The sequence below is a fragment of the Ammodytes marinus genome (genome assembly GCF_949987685.1).
Source record: "Ammodytes marinus genome assembly, chromosome: 10".
Taxonomy (NCBI): Eukaryota; Metazoa; Chordata; class Actinopteri; order Uranoscopiformes; family Ammodytidae; genus Ammodytes; species Ammodytes marinus.
In genome coordinates this window covers 15053076-15068328 of record NC_137214.1, presented here as the reverse complement: position 1 = coordinate 15068328, position 15253 = coordinate 15053076, and the positions used below count along the sequence as shown (strand labels likewise).

The 15253-nt window shown below is 41.9% G+C and overlaps 1 protein-coding gene across 2 annotated transcripts in view; it reads right to left on the bottom strand.

Annotated features, from left to right (window-relative positions):
* fgf13a (fibroblast growth factor 13a) overlaps positions 1 to 15253 on the bottom strand; it is a gene marked incomplete at both ends in the record, with an annotated part of 100436 nt that overhangs the window by 52392 nt on the left and 32791 nt on the right. The window contains one exon of one of the 2 annotated variants that reach the window (XM_080035814.1): positions 932 to 1099. The exons of the other annotated variant lie outside the window; for it this stretch is intronic. Coding sequence (XP_079891940.1) covers positions 932 to 1099 — 168 coding nt within the window. The remainder of the gene's footprint in view (positions 1 to 931; positions 1100 to 15253) is intronic. 2 annotated transcript variants of the gene reach the window in all.

The following is a 15253-nucleotide window of genomic DNA, read 5'->3' as shown; positions in this document are numbered from 1 at the left end:
GTAGGGGAAAAGGTGAAACAAGGTTTACATAAGTGGGGGAATGCAAGGTTAGGGAGGGAGGGGGGAAACGGAAGGAATAAATGCACTGATAAGGTATAGGCTGCAGCCACCAGCCACAGACAGAAGCATATAGGAAGCACAGGGGACAAGAAGGAGGGGAAGAATTGCTGACTGGCAGTCTATGACTGAGTATACCACTGTTTAGTCATGAATATGTAACATTTACATTTCAATTCCACATATAGTCTTCAGGTACAGAAAAAGATAAGGGTTTCACCTTCGTTATTTCTATGTTGCCAGTTCGGGAGGGGAAGCCAGACTGAAATTGCCTAGTCATTGAAGTTATCGGGGCGGCAGCTGCCTCCATCTATAACCCCTTTATTTTGCACTTTGTTTTTGTCTGTGCGTGCGCCTCAGGGTGGCAATGACCGAGTTAATGGTTTGCGGAAGGGAGGAGTACAGCAGGAGCCACAGACGCTATGTTCCTCAGTCCAACATTAGATGTGTCCATACTACACACATGCGTACACACACTCATACAAACACACCACAGCGGACAGGGATAGGGGGGGGGCAGGGAAATATGCTCTTCTATGGGTTCTCTGCAAGCAAGCACATAGAAGCGCTCACGCACGCGCGCACACATGCACACACACACACACACAAACATAAACATAAACATACGCACACACACCTACGTGCACAAACACACAGAACGGGTCAGAAACACACCAGATGCTCTTTTAAGAAATTGGAACAGGAATGAAAGGAAGCTTAGTTTGGAGGGGCGGAGAACTATCAGTTCACACAGAATATGAAAGAGAGAGGGAAAGACAAGATGGGGGAAAAGGCGGAGGGGGGATGGGTGTGGGTACGAGGAGCATCAGCAAATCAAAGCAAGGAAAGGAAAGGAAAGGGGGTGCGTACAAACCTTCGGGCTCTGAGCTCTCTCTGTTGACGGCTTGCTTCAGAGGGCAGCAGAAGATTTCGTGACACTTAGCACGAAAGGGGGACCCTTTACTCCTTATATCCGCTGAGTGGATGGAGTCTTGCCGTAACATAATGTACTCCTGGGTACCTGGGGCAGCGTCATCCTGGACTGCGGTGGTGCCATAACAGAATGAACTGGGGTTAGAAAGCTCACCACAAACACGGAAAATAAAAGTCAACAACAACGGTAGCAAAAACACAGGGAAGAAACACAGGCAAATTAAGACTGGAATCTACCAATAGCAACAGCAATAGTTGCAATTAACACGTAGACTGACAGAGAGTGGAGAGAGGGGGACAGAAGAGAGTTAGAGAGAAGTTAGGCAGAAGATAGAAAGAACATCAAGCTCACAAAACAACTCAAATTAAAGACAACCAACAACAGTGGGGTTGTGTTAAATATACCCTTGGTTGTGGAAATGAAGAGTGACAAACGAACACAAAGGGAAGGGTAAAAGGAAACAATAACAGTTCAATGTTCAAAATCACTGTTATGGCAAGCTTTGAGCAGGGCACAGAAGCATGAGCTGCCGCATTTGAATGAGGTGATGGTCGGGCCGCTAGAGGTTTGACAGCGTGTGGGATAGCAAGGCAAGCAGGCAGTCTACTAACTACTGTATGTACCAAGTCAAAAGGTCGGTTATCATGCCCCCCCCCCCCCCCGTTCACCGCATATCCATCCCGTTTTCTGTATGAGTATAGGCAAGCAGATGCAAAGGCATGCACTAGGTCACACTGGTGTGGCCAGATTTGCTTCCATTAAGTCATGCTGTCTCAGTCTGTATACGTGTCTAAGGGGAATTCTGCACGTAGATCCTGTGAAAAGCCCTGTGTTTCTGTCTGTGTGTATGTGCATTCTCTATTGCGCCTGTTATCTCCTGGGCACTTGATCAGTGACCTATTTTTTGTCTGTGTTGATGGACAAGCTACAAGCGAATCAGCCTAAATGAATTGTTTCTTTTTCTGGATTTGAGTGTCATGCCTGTCTCTGACATTTACGACTTAATGAAAATGACTAACGGAGAAATCTATTAGTAAGTGGCCACTATCGAGCCTCCCCCTTCCATTTATGACATGTTTGACAAATAATGATAATTGTCAATGTTCGAATCATTTTTACACAGGGCGTTGTTCTCGGTTACCTATTAAACACTCTTCTTTCTTATGCTGTGATGATATATTACCACAGTTCTGTTCTGCATGTAAACTTCAGCCAGCTTTATTCAGAAAGCTGAATGGACTACTGTACCGCCCTCGGTTTCTTCACCCACTATGAATACACCAAACTACTAAATATACACTAAAACATTACGAGGACAGATTCCCACGCACTGCCTTCCAAGTAGTATGCAGAGCGAATTCCTCATAAAAAATAAGATCTAGAAGCATCCGCACACATTTCTCTCCCTTTGTGTCTCAAACACAAACAGAAACATAGCCCACAAAAGAACAATGGCGCATGTTTTGAGGCACATGGGTCCAATTAGTATTGTTTTAAATTGTCCTTTAGAAGGACAGTCAGAATTGGACACGGTGTAAACAATACAATATTTCAGGAAGAGTTGTGTGGTGAAAAATACTAATTAGAATGGAGGAGCACAGTGATGAAACACACAGAACTTCAAACTGTGAGAGAATGTTAACGGAAGATGTATGTGCTGTATGCGCAGTGCAGCCACGGCATTATCAGGAGAGAGACGCTTTTCGGAAAAACATTGCATCAGAAATAAATTGTACAACCTAAGGTAATAGAACAACTTCTAACAATTGCCCTGCCTCAATAAAACAGTGGAATGTCTGGCTCATTAAAATACAAATAAATTAGGGAGAAAGGTCATGAAAGAGTCATTTTATTATGGTTTGGCCAAGCTGTTGATGAATCTACTTGAAAAAGATGGCCATTGATAAAGATAGTAGACCCTGTAAAAGATGATGGACAGCTATATTTTGTCATTAAAATTTAAACTGACTCAAAGTAAGTATTTTTTCAATGATATGTCTGCAGTTGTTTTATTAAATATGTTGTATTTCTTTCAAAGATGTTGAGAGCCGCACTTGACCTTATCACTTAAATGTAGTACCTGATGACAGTCCAGAAGAGCAGGTCCACTAGTATATAGTAGGCCAGCAATTTCCTGACACAAGCCTCCTTGTGTGTTTACTCCATAAAACACACACACACACACACACACACACACACACACACACACACTCACCGACAACAGATAATCAGGGTTCCACACTCCACACCCTGTGCAATTAATCACCACATGCCTTTTCTCCTACAGGACTTATCAGTATCTCTGGCTTCCTTCAGGCTGGATGGCCTGCTACACTGTTACAGCTCTGCAGCAAAAGGTCCTGAAAACAGCTGATAATATCCATTGCCGCCCCCTAGCCAAGAAAGCCATAGCACCACTGAAACTTTAATGGTGCTTTTGAGTGATAGAGAGGACTCGTTCCATCAATATGATGCCATCCTCTGCTCCTGAGGCCCTGCTATTGTACTTGACCCCATATCAATTGAGCTTAGCTTTTAAAATACACTATATTTATGATAATATTTAAAAAAAAACGGCACACCGGGATAGACATTGATGAGTAGAAGAGATTGAAGTTTTTCTCGCCCAGACAAAGTAAACAAAGACTGAAGGGTGTTAAGGAGCATGGAGACACATCCACAGGCTAGTTGGCAAAGGGTCAAACTACAAACTGCTTACTGAACACAAACATGAATGCACTCAGCCGTTTGTTTTCTCTCCATCACCCATCGCCACTCTCTGTGTCTGCTCACATTTAAGCACCCCTCACTGAGCCCATACAGCTGAGGTAGAACCTGTGTGTGAGTGTCTGTGCGAAGGACGGGTTAAAACACACACACTGACTCTCGAGAAAACTTAAACAAAATTTCTAATTCCAGCCTGCCGTTTCTTAATGAGCCCGGCCGCTAACTGCCGGCTCATCCGAGGTAATAAAAAAATGAGTGATGGTCGGGCAGGGAGGATGGAAACAGGAGGGGGGGTGGACAGTACCATCTTTTACAGCCTGTCTACTACATCCTTACCACAAACCTTGATGGAGCGCGCATATTGTGGATTGAAGGATTGTGTGATGAATGACACAGCAAGAGGGGGCCTGGGACCTCGCGCTCTATCAGACCAGCCACTCAGGAGTGAGCTGTCACCCAGGTTCAAGATAGTCGGTGATCTACAGGCACCGCTGTTGCCACACTGGACCTTCAGCGGGCTGCAATAGATGTCCTTGCCCCTCTGACAGCCATAAATCTCACCTTAAAGAGTCATGGGTACAAATGGGACAAGGGGGTGATGAGATGTATCTCGCTATACGGTTAGTTGCTCACATATTTAAGGACCCTCATGAAATGACAGGGCATATTCAGGTCTTTATGGCAACAGTATGGTATACCTGGGTAGTACCTGGGTAGTATCTGCGTGGGCGGTATTTATCGTATGAAGAATAAAGCAAGCGATGTGCAATGACAATGTGTGTATGTTCGAGTGTGAATGCCTCTATAGTACAGAAAGGCGGCCTTAATGTGACGAGCATCATCAGCGACACATCGGGCCCTCGCAAATGCCACCCACCTCGTGTTCGAATAGGGTTCAAGGACGTGTGTAATCAACTGAAGCACTGACAGGTTCAGAGAGATGAACTACACTCCCGTAAATGAGGTGCAATCTGCACAATCTACTCAAGTCACGGCTCAGATCCGTCAAGAAGGTGTGACACATACATCAGGACTTGGCGAATGGCATACTCACTGAATTAGAATCAGAATTAAGTACAGAAACAGGTCTGAGGTTTGAGTTTCGAAAATAGCCTGGCCTCAATGTGTGTTTTTTTTTTTACAAGAAGCGGAATCTAGCACATTGTCTTTTGGGATGCCTTTGTTTCAGTGTCGCTCCATCTGGAGAAAGAATAGTTTTATTTTGGTTGTAAGTCACCTTGCAGGCAGGGAGAAAGCGAGTCGAGTTGAACTCGAGGTTGCATTTTTGCATGCGCTTTCATCCCCCGAGCTCATTGTTTGTCTCCTTCTCTCTGTTTCTTTTTCCCTTGTTCTTTGTTCCTCGGCAATTTATATAATGTGAAAATGCAAAGATGAAATCCATTTCAGGTATAAATGGATCCATAACCACATCATAGTCAAGACTTTAGTATACTTACATTGTTATATTTCATTGTGACAGCTTAACTATATAACACTTCATAAATAGCATTTATTGTTTCAAATAAATGTGTGCATGCCTCATTTGTAATATATAAAACCATTTGTTTTATCTGCCTCTCATATCTGTACCCAACGTGCACCATGACACTGTAAACCACACACACACACACACACACACACACACACACACACACACACACACACACAAGGGGTGGTCAACTGTACTTGCAGGGTGTATGATCAGAGGAACCTATGGGCACGAAGCACACAGCCATATAGAGGATATGGAGGCACTTTGACTCTGACAGACTGTCACACAGGCTACAGTATAGGCCCATCATCAGAGGTTGGTGTTTGTGAGTAGGTGTGTGTGTGTGAGTAGGATGAGTCAAGTGGATGATAGCAAGTGGAATACAGTGCTACTGCTGCCTGCCAATAATGCATGTCTGCAGAGAAGATAGATGTGACGAAACTGTTGGTGAAGGCCCAATGATGGACATACGCATTGGTGCTCATGTGAAGAAAAGTATTGATCCAGCGTCAAATATGTGGCCTTGCAGGGAGCCCACTCAACCCATAGAGAGTATATACAATTCTACCATATTCTGACAGCTTCCTAGCCTTAGGTAGAGAGGTCCATGCACACACACACACACTCATGCGACTTCCACTTGGTGAGTCAGAGTATACTGTATATGTCGTAGGCTATGTGTTTATGAGGTTGTGTTGTGAGGTGGGGAGAGGGGTCACACACACAGGCTTTCATAATACCCAGTGACATATCTTAAAACAATGGCCGGTTGACGTTTCCCAAATGGCTAAGAAGTTTCAGTTCTTTAACGTTTTTTTAGCCTGGGAGTTGTTGAAAAAGCAGCAGTGTCTTTGGACACCCTATCACTTTAGCGGTTATACCCTCTGAACCTGTTTCTTCTAAACAACTGTTAAACCACGTAACAAGCACATAAGAGCAAGTATCTTTCTACTAAACTATCTCATCAATAATCTTACAAACCCTCACATTTATCTTGTCTTCCCAACAGGCTGGGAATCCTCAAATGACTCTACTAAATTATTAAATGACACCTGCTTTGCTCTTCCAAGTCCCATTTAAGACTGAGCACAGTTTTATCAAGATCTATACTTGTTTTGCCTTATCCCCTTGACAACTATTTCTCAGTCCCAATAGGTTTTTAATGGAAGTTTAAATCCCTCGAATACATCAGTTGGCTTGAAAATATGCCAAGTTGAGAAAAAATCAATATGAAGAGACTATTTGGGTCCAAACTCACTCACTCAGTCGCTCCCTCTGTCTCTCTGTCTTGTACACATTCAATACATTTCCACTGTTTTTTTTAGTGTTTCCATGGAGAGCTCCTGCAGGTCAATTAAACGTTCACACAGATATTGTGGCCTGTGTGTTGTAATGCATATCCTGCTAAAGACCAACAGCCCTACACATTTACACAGACTCAAATTCAAATGTTTCACAGATATTGTGTCAACAGACAGGGATCAAACAGCCATTCCTGCTAAGGCGGATTAATGCAGAGGATCCTTTTCACTGCAATTAACAGCTGACAAGTGCAAATAGGATAGTATAACAAATACTGCTGTGTGCGTGATGATCATTAGATCATTAGGTCTTTGAGATTGGGAGGACCCAAACATATGGGAGGAGGTAATAGGATCAACAAAGCCTGAGCGGTAAGTGATGCCAAGTAGTTTATGATATATGATATGTCAAATCTGCACCACAGTCACATATGATTCATGTGTGTTCTATTCACGTTGACTCCGTGCCCACTGGAAAGGACGTGTCGCCCTGTCCATCTCACTATGATTTGCCGGCAGCTGACAGTGTGCTTTATGAGGCGCGGTTCGTCTCCGGTCAGGGATATTAATAAGAAACATCTGTGGTCTTTTATGCAGAAGACCGTGGGCAGAGTGTTGAACACCTCTTCCACTAGTTTGTCCTACAGTGAACTAGTGAACTAAACGCACCGGTGCTCAACTCACAGCTGCGTATCAAAGTGTGTGTCCGGTTAACCGTGCAAAATAAGTCAAATGGCTAACCCACATGTGCCAACAAACTGTGTACAAAAATACACAGAAGGAAAGCTATGCTTAAATATTCCCTCATACATTACGTTGTTGAACATTACATAATTATTCAAACATTTATCAATTTTTAAGCATTCATTTACCCAAGAGAAGTACCAAAAGCCAAGATACAGCTTATATTATCTGTAAAGAAGTTGTATTCACAAGCTTACAATAAAGGATGCCAATCAGTTGCTTTCAAATTTCAAGATCTATTTTATTTATTTATAAAAAGTTAAATGTCCTTTGGTAACAGATGTAAACTTGGCTCCAAGCAGCACATGTGTTGCCTCACACTGAAAAATAATAATACCATATTAACAGCTATATAGATGTAAATTAACGTCTCAGCCAAGGTATAAAAAGTGATTTATACACTATGAATAACTTTGACACATTGTGTTACTATAGAAAAGTGTTGATCTATGTATTGAAACAAACTTGCTCCTGCCTTTATGAAAGCACACTCAACCACGGTGGGCATACATTAGCATATATTTACAGTATGCCACCTTAGACACCAAAGGGAGAGAAAAAGGCAGTATAATTGAAATTCAGCCTAGTAATGTACAGACCACTATTAAAGTTGCATGTTCCCTATTGTTCCAGTAGTAAATGAAAGAAATAAAAATTAAAATGTTTGCAGATTGTTCTAATACAGAATGCTCAGTCAATCTCAGTGTGAGACCTGACACTTAGAGCAAGAGAGACCGAGCTGTAGGATCATGGAGTCAACTATTACTGTCTGCAAACCTAACAAACCCAATCTTCAATCAAAACACAGATATCTGATCAGAAATACAGTCTGTTGACATTTAACAAGCTATATGGATGGACTAGTATCAATTTGACATCCAAAAACTGTGAAAGCAGTTATTTGAACCCTCTGAACGCTGCCTTAAACATGGACTTTGTTCTCGCCTGAATAAATAACATTATATTTTATTTAGCAGGGGCAGCAGGGACTGTCCTCAACCTTCAACCCCCCCCCCCCCCCCAGTGCACTGAAAAACATGTACAACAGCACCCCTCTGTCTCTACATACTCTACTTCCAGATCTCAGCCTGCTTTGACCAAAACACCGCCATGCACACAGTCTAATTGAGGTAAGTAAAATGCAGCCGCAAAGAATACAGCAATTTAAAACATTACATCACTAAATCAAATCCAGAATTTTGAGCAGTTATGTAATTGTTGCGGGCACCATACGATCATATCATCAGCAAGCCTTCACAAGTTCTGACAGGGCTCTTTAGGAATTGCTTTACCAAAAAATAAATAAAAAATAAATAAAGAAACTCCTCGATCCAAGGTTGACTGCCAAGAATGCAGGCCTTTTGGCAGAGCAGATATGACGGACAGCATCTTCCTCTGCCCTGTGCCAACCAGATCAGATCCCAGGTGGGCATCCTAAACACACGCAGTGAGCGGTTTAGTGAAGCAGGTTTACAGCCGTTCCTGTTCTGTGAGGATGAGCCAGGCCATGTGTACAGTTTTAAAGAACAGGAGAGAAAGGCAGAGCAGAGAAAAAAAGGTTGACCTCAAAACACCTTGAGTCTCAGCACTACAGAGGTGTTTAAACATTAGAAGCAAGTGAAAACCCTGCACACCTGTCTTAGCATTAATTACAGATCAATATTTTACAGATCAACAGCAGGGCGGGGGGAAATGAGAGACAGTTGCACTATTCATTTTCAAAGTTGAAGCTGACAATTAATTTTTTGATTGTTGAATTGATTGTGATTAAAATTATAAAACAAGGGTGCATTACTCAGCATCCTCTTAATGAAATGTGTTTATTTGACAAACTTTGAAAACTTTGAAAGTATGTGTTGATTTTATGTTTGTTTCGTCTTACAGCATTTTGCTATAAAGCCTTTAGTCCTCATAATTGTGCTTCGTATTTAATCCTATTGTAGAATCTAAGCCTGGGACTTATCAAATTAGTTTCAAGTGTGTGTGTGTTTGTGTCAATCAGTTTCTGTTTTATGTATGCTTGTGTAAGGATGTTGTAAATTATCTTGGCTGCCAGATGACATTAAATTTCAATAAACAATAAAACCTGTGATGAACCACCAATAACCACCAACAAAACCAGAGACTCTGACTTTATGAAGAGTAGCAAGCTGTAGAAGGCTTACTCGAACAATATCTTTGCAAGTAACCGTGTCCCTGTGTCGGACATACACAGCATAGAGGTCAAACCAAAATGAGGGAAAAATTGCCACAGAAAACAGAGGACTGGCACAAACAAAACATGATAACACGACTGGGAGCATTGAACACTAGCTTCTTAGTCTACTGCACAAGTTGATAAAGTGAAAATACACCATCAAGAAAATATTTATGCTGGTATTATGGCTAACAAGGAATAAATACACAGTTGACTCAAAATGACCAAACAGTCCCAACTAGCCGGGCCTTGATGCAGGATTACATAAAGCATACAAAGCCAGGCATTCAGAGAGGGGAGATTTAGGAAAAGCTAACGCCAACGCTATCTGAATCATCAAAAAAAAAATGGGATTAGCGCTTGATGGCTCAGTTTCATCATGATGCATTTCTAGAGGGACAAAATCCACACACACACACACACACACACACACACACACACACACACACACACACACACACACACACACACACACACACACACACACACACACACACACACACACACACACACACACACACACACACACACACACACACACACACACACACACACACACACACACACACACACACACACACACACACACACACACACACACACACACACACACACACACACACACACACACACACACACATCCCATCATTGTTTTTCTTGTGTCAAGTTGGAAAAACATCCGGCCATTTGTGATGCTTTGTGAAGGGAACCACAAAAAAGAGACCTCAAAAGCAATACTGTCTTCGCGTCTCAGCGAGCTCTGAGGCGACCTGAACTGGAACAAATAACGTTATTCCACAACAATAGTAATTGTCTGAGACAGTGGTCCTCTTGAAACTATGTGACAGGAAGGCTTACCAATCAGAGCCAACCCGATCCTGGTGTGCAGCAACTTTGTCATTAAATGGTTCTCATTCATTCTACTTGGCTGTAGTCTTTCGCAAAAACTTTTTTTTATAAATGAAAATGCTAATCCGTTTTACATTTTACAAATTTCCATTAACTGTAACATTGCAAATTGGCTGATTTTAAAGCAGAACAACTCAGTAGCACATTTAATCTGACCCAGAAAGCTGTATAAATAGATACATGCTGCACTGTGGAAAGTTTGGCTGATAGAAATGGAGATTATTCAGTGATATTTGTTTTTCGCAGATTTGTATATTTGACCCTCTCTGTAGCAGCTGCCAAGATATAAAGCTAACATGTGTTAACACATGTTTCGTGGAATTCCCTTCCTATCTCATAGAACGACAAACCATAGTACAACGGCTGCACGGGTGTCGCTGTAGCCCGCCATTGAGAATATGAACATAGAACATTTTCAAAGTCTAATCCTCTTCACTCGCAGCTGTTCCCCATGCCTGAACATTTCCCAGCACTTTAGCCAAGTCATCCCAGCTGTTAACCTATCATGTGCTCAACACATTCTCCTAAACACACACAGTCACATAGTCCAACCGGGAACCAGAAGAAAGCTGATCCACAGGGACAATGAAGGGGGTGGTGCCGGTGGCAGCCATCAGTGCTGGCCATGCCAGAATAGTTCTCGTGCTAAACAGTGGCCCAACAGTGGGAGATTTAGCACTTGGAACCAGCCCAGGTGGGAGTAAGGCGAGATGCATTACTGAGTACAGGCCACGACAGCCACCATGTCTCTGATCAGTATACACAGAGGAATCTCACTATTTTCTTTTCGGTTTGCTACACCACATTATCCAGTAGCATGATCCCCACAGTCTTTTTATCACTTGTGCGTGTGTGGTTTTGATTCTCTAAGTAGATCTGTGTAGAGTGAGGCACAGATCCAGTCACACTATGTTCCACACTGAGATTTGTGTCTTGAATAGTTTGCTCAGTGGTTGTTTCTGTCAAACTCCTGTGACTTGTTGAGGAGTTTTGTTTGCACAAATCCTTCAATGCCGAATAGAGGATTACAATAGCAGAGGTGATTTTGTATTTCTGTCCAATTGCTACACAACCTCTCAAGACAGTCTGCCAGCACCACAACAACAACAACATGTTCTGAGCTCTGTCACCTTGGAAGAGAATCAAAGCAGAGCTGTAGCATGTAACACCCACGTGACAGCAGGCAGCAGTGACCACAATGGTCATCATGCTTTTCAGGGTTCTTGCACAAACTCACACAAATGCACGTGTCTATGCGTGTTTGTGTGTGTGTGGACAGTGTGTCTAATATGCTTGTATGACAAATATCACACTGCATACAGCGCTGTGCGTAGGCGGCCATGTCTGCAGAGTCCATCTGCCCAAGGGGCCTCAGGGCCCCATGGAGACCTTGCGCATGCACATGTATGTGCCTGCGTGTGCATGTAAATTCATGTGTGCAGCATACAAAAAGACCCACAAAAAAACAGGAAATCTGACCTGTTTTACTGTACACACACAATCATTGATGATGTAGTAATACCTTTATTTTCAGCTGCTGGATGCTAATGTGTCTACTCAATAAAAGCAAAATAATGATAATTCTTGTTTGAAGAATTGACAGTTCCATGCAGAGAGGTAATCGTATCTTGGACCTCCAGTGATTTGATGCTTAAAACAGAAATAGCCTATTATATATGATAATCTTACTTGTGTTTCCATTCATCAATAGAAACATTGATTACCCATGGTAATTTACACTTTCACTCATTGATGTATAACCTGTCAGCCTGTGTATAGATTTTAAAACTCACCAGTAAGTCACTTACTGGTGAGTGTTAGACATTTAGCCTGGGAAAATCCGATGCCTGATAACGCTGTTTTTGCATTACACTAAAACACCTAGGAGTACTGCTGGTCTAGGGTTTAAGATTCAAATCATAATGTCAGCATTTTGATTTCAGACAAAATGCTGACATTATGAAAAAAAAGAAAAAAAAGAAAACATAATTTACGTGTTTTATTTCAAAGGTCAAACTGTTTCTTGTGCATGCACATGCATGTGTGTGTGTTTGTGTGATTGTGTATGTTTAACCTGCCGTTACCCATGAGCCCCCTGTGAGACATCTAGTCTGCAATGGTCTTATCTCAAGTAGCACTCTACTCGCTGTCCAAACATATGCAGACTCCAACCTTTACACCACCATATTAAAGGCAGGAATCTCACTTCTTAAATAGCTGGCTTCAACTAATAGCTCTGGATCTTAATTGATTATGTGTACCTTCAATATAACTGAAATGTAGAACAGAAGGTGAATCAATTAACACAATCCTCAAGAAGCGCAGCGGAAATGGTGACTGATGAATTCTGTAGCCTTCTTTATACATTGTTTAGGATATACACCAGCAGCTTTCATAAAGGCATGACTGTAGATTAACTACAAAAATAACTAGGAAAAGCAGGTGAAAAATAGATAAATTAATTTGAAACGATGAAATAAAAAGAAAATTGGAAAAGAGCATACTGAAAATACAAAAGACAGTCTGTCCCTGTAAATCATCATATGAAGTGTGTTCCAAGCAGAATGTTTAATTTAAATCTTAAGAGCAAAAAAAAATTATTGGAGTGAAAGACGGTGTGGTAATTAAAGGTTGGCTACAAAGAGTTGCAATTCTGAATGGAGTGCGGTTCTGGTTTTAGAGGGGTAGGGTGGGCATTAGTTGATGCTACCAGTTAAGTTTTTTCTTTACGACTACACAGAACCCATTACACAGTTGAAGAGTAGAACATTGAAAGAGGGGCAAGTATAGGTTTAAGCTCTATACCAGTGGTGTCAAACATACGGCCCGCGGGCCGGATGCGGCCCGCGAGATGATTTAATCCGGCCCGCGACTTGTAGAGCACACATTTATGAGCATTTAAAAAAAAAAAGTAAGTCTCTAGCCCATTCCTGTGAGGAGATATGAATTTTTAAAGAAATAACCAAAATGCTCACTCCAGCCGCTAGGGGGCAGCCTAAATAAAAAAAAAGCACATTTTAGCAACGTGGGAAATGGTAAATGGCAATCTTGCTTCACCGCTATTAATGTTTCCTCCAGTGCTTTATGGCAAAGTAAAAACCTAAAAAATAAATAAAACAATTTTTATTTTTAGTGCTGAACAATTAATGTACTAGCAAGCGCGATGTGTCCGCGGCTCTGCACGTGCGAAACGAGCAGGAGCATGCTAGTGTAGGCCTACAAGATTTATTTCCTAATTTTCCATGCTGCTTTATTTTTATGTTTTAAATTGGGAAAAACGAATTCCAAAACAACCAATAACCTCTGTATTTAAAAATAAATCAAAACAGTAGAAGTTGCACTTTTATTAAATTTTATTTTGTACTGTCTGCATGTTTGCACAAAATGTGTCCCTGTACATATAGTAAACAAAATTGGACAACTGTAACGTCAGTGCCTGTTGTATTTGTGTATTCAAATAAACAGTTGTTTATTTCATTAGTGCGTATTGGCATCTTTGAGCAAAATACCCCCCAAATTTTTGCTGTGGCGCTGCGCGCCGCACCTCCTATTCCCATGGCCAGCAGCAACCTTTACTAAGACATTTCCTGGGGGGTACAGAGATCCCTTGTGATCCGTGATAATGTAGGTTACAAATGTAGACTGAGTGATGAAGCATATTACTGAAAAACAAAGCTAGAGATTTGGAGTTGATGTACGTTATTTTGCCATTATTGTACTGGTCCGGCCCACTTGAGATCAGAGAGGCTGTATGTGGCCCTCGAACCAAAATGAGTTTGACACCCCTGCTCTATACCAAGACATGTTTTATGCAACCGGGCCATCCAGACATGTAACGGTGTATTTTTTATAAATGCCTGCACAGGCAAAGCAAGTTTAGCTAACATTCTTTGCCATGAGAGGGTGTGTGTGAGGGACAGAGAAAGAAAGAAGAAAAAGGGAGGGGAGCATATCTCAGCAGAAGCTTCTGGCACCATCCGTGATAAAAACTGACATTGGAGAGCGATGCAGCAAAAAGTGTTCATTCTATCCGTCTTACACGGACACTGCACTTGAAGGATTTAAAAGTGATACAGTGAAAGATGAGTAGAGTTCTTCCCCTCTCTCTCTCTGATCCCGATTGAGGTTTTTACACGAATTGCACTCATAGGCATACATAGGCCAGGGAGCACCATCTGTGCGAATTTGGAATGGATGAGCCGGTCATCATGTTAAGCCAAGCAGATGGTGACCAATGAAAAACACAAGTGCCGTAAGTGGCCACTCATTTTTCAAGCATTATACCCTGTGAGTTTAAGGACAGTTGACATTCGAGATCTCCACAAAAGGGCCAGGATGCTTCTGCATGTGTGAACGCATATATGGGTCCAAGTTCCGTTGTACTGCCAAGCAAGTAGGTGTATGTTATATGGAGGTAAACAGGAATGAGTGTGCATTTGTGTGTCTGAGGCTCGATTCGACCTCCAGGCTAGGTTTACTATCTGGTGTTTACAGAGCGAACGATCAGAGGGATTACAATTACACAGGAACTGTTTAAGACAGCTGCTTTACTCAGCGTTAGCAAACCACCCACACTCGCCATTCGCTGACACCCAGCAACACACACACACACACACCATTGGTAAATGGGAATCTACACCCTTCACGGTATTTACGAGCACTTGCACTAGCAACAGTTGACTATCCAGGGTGCTGGTAGTTTTATTGACACTATTTCTCCAGGGATAACTGACAACAAGATATTTTTGACAACAGACAAGTAAATCAGGGCCTTAAAATAGCATTATTTTTCATTCTCTGTGATGTGCCAAAAGGACCGATCAGACAGTACCATATGTATCAGACAATTTCCAGTCAATGTTCAAACTTTAGGCATGAATAGTATACTCTAT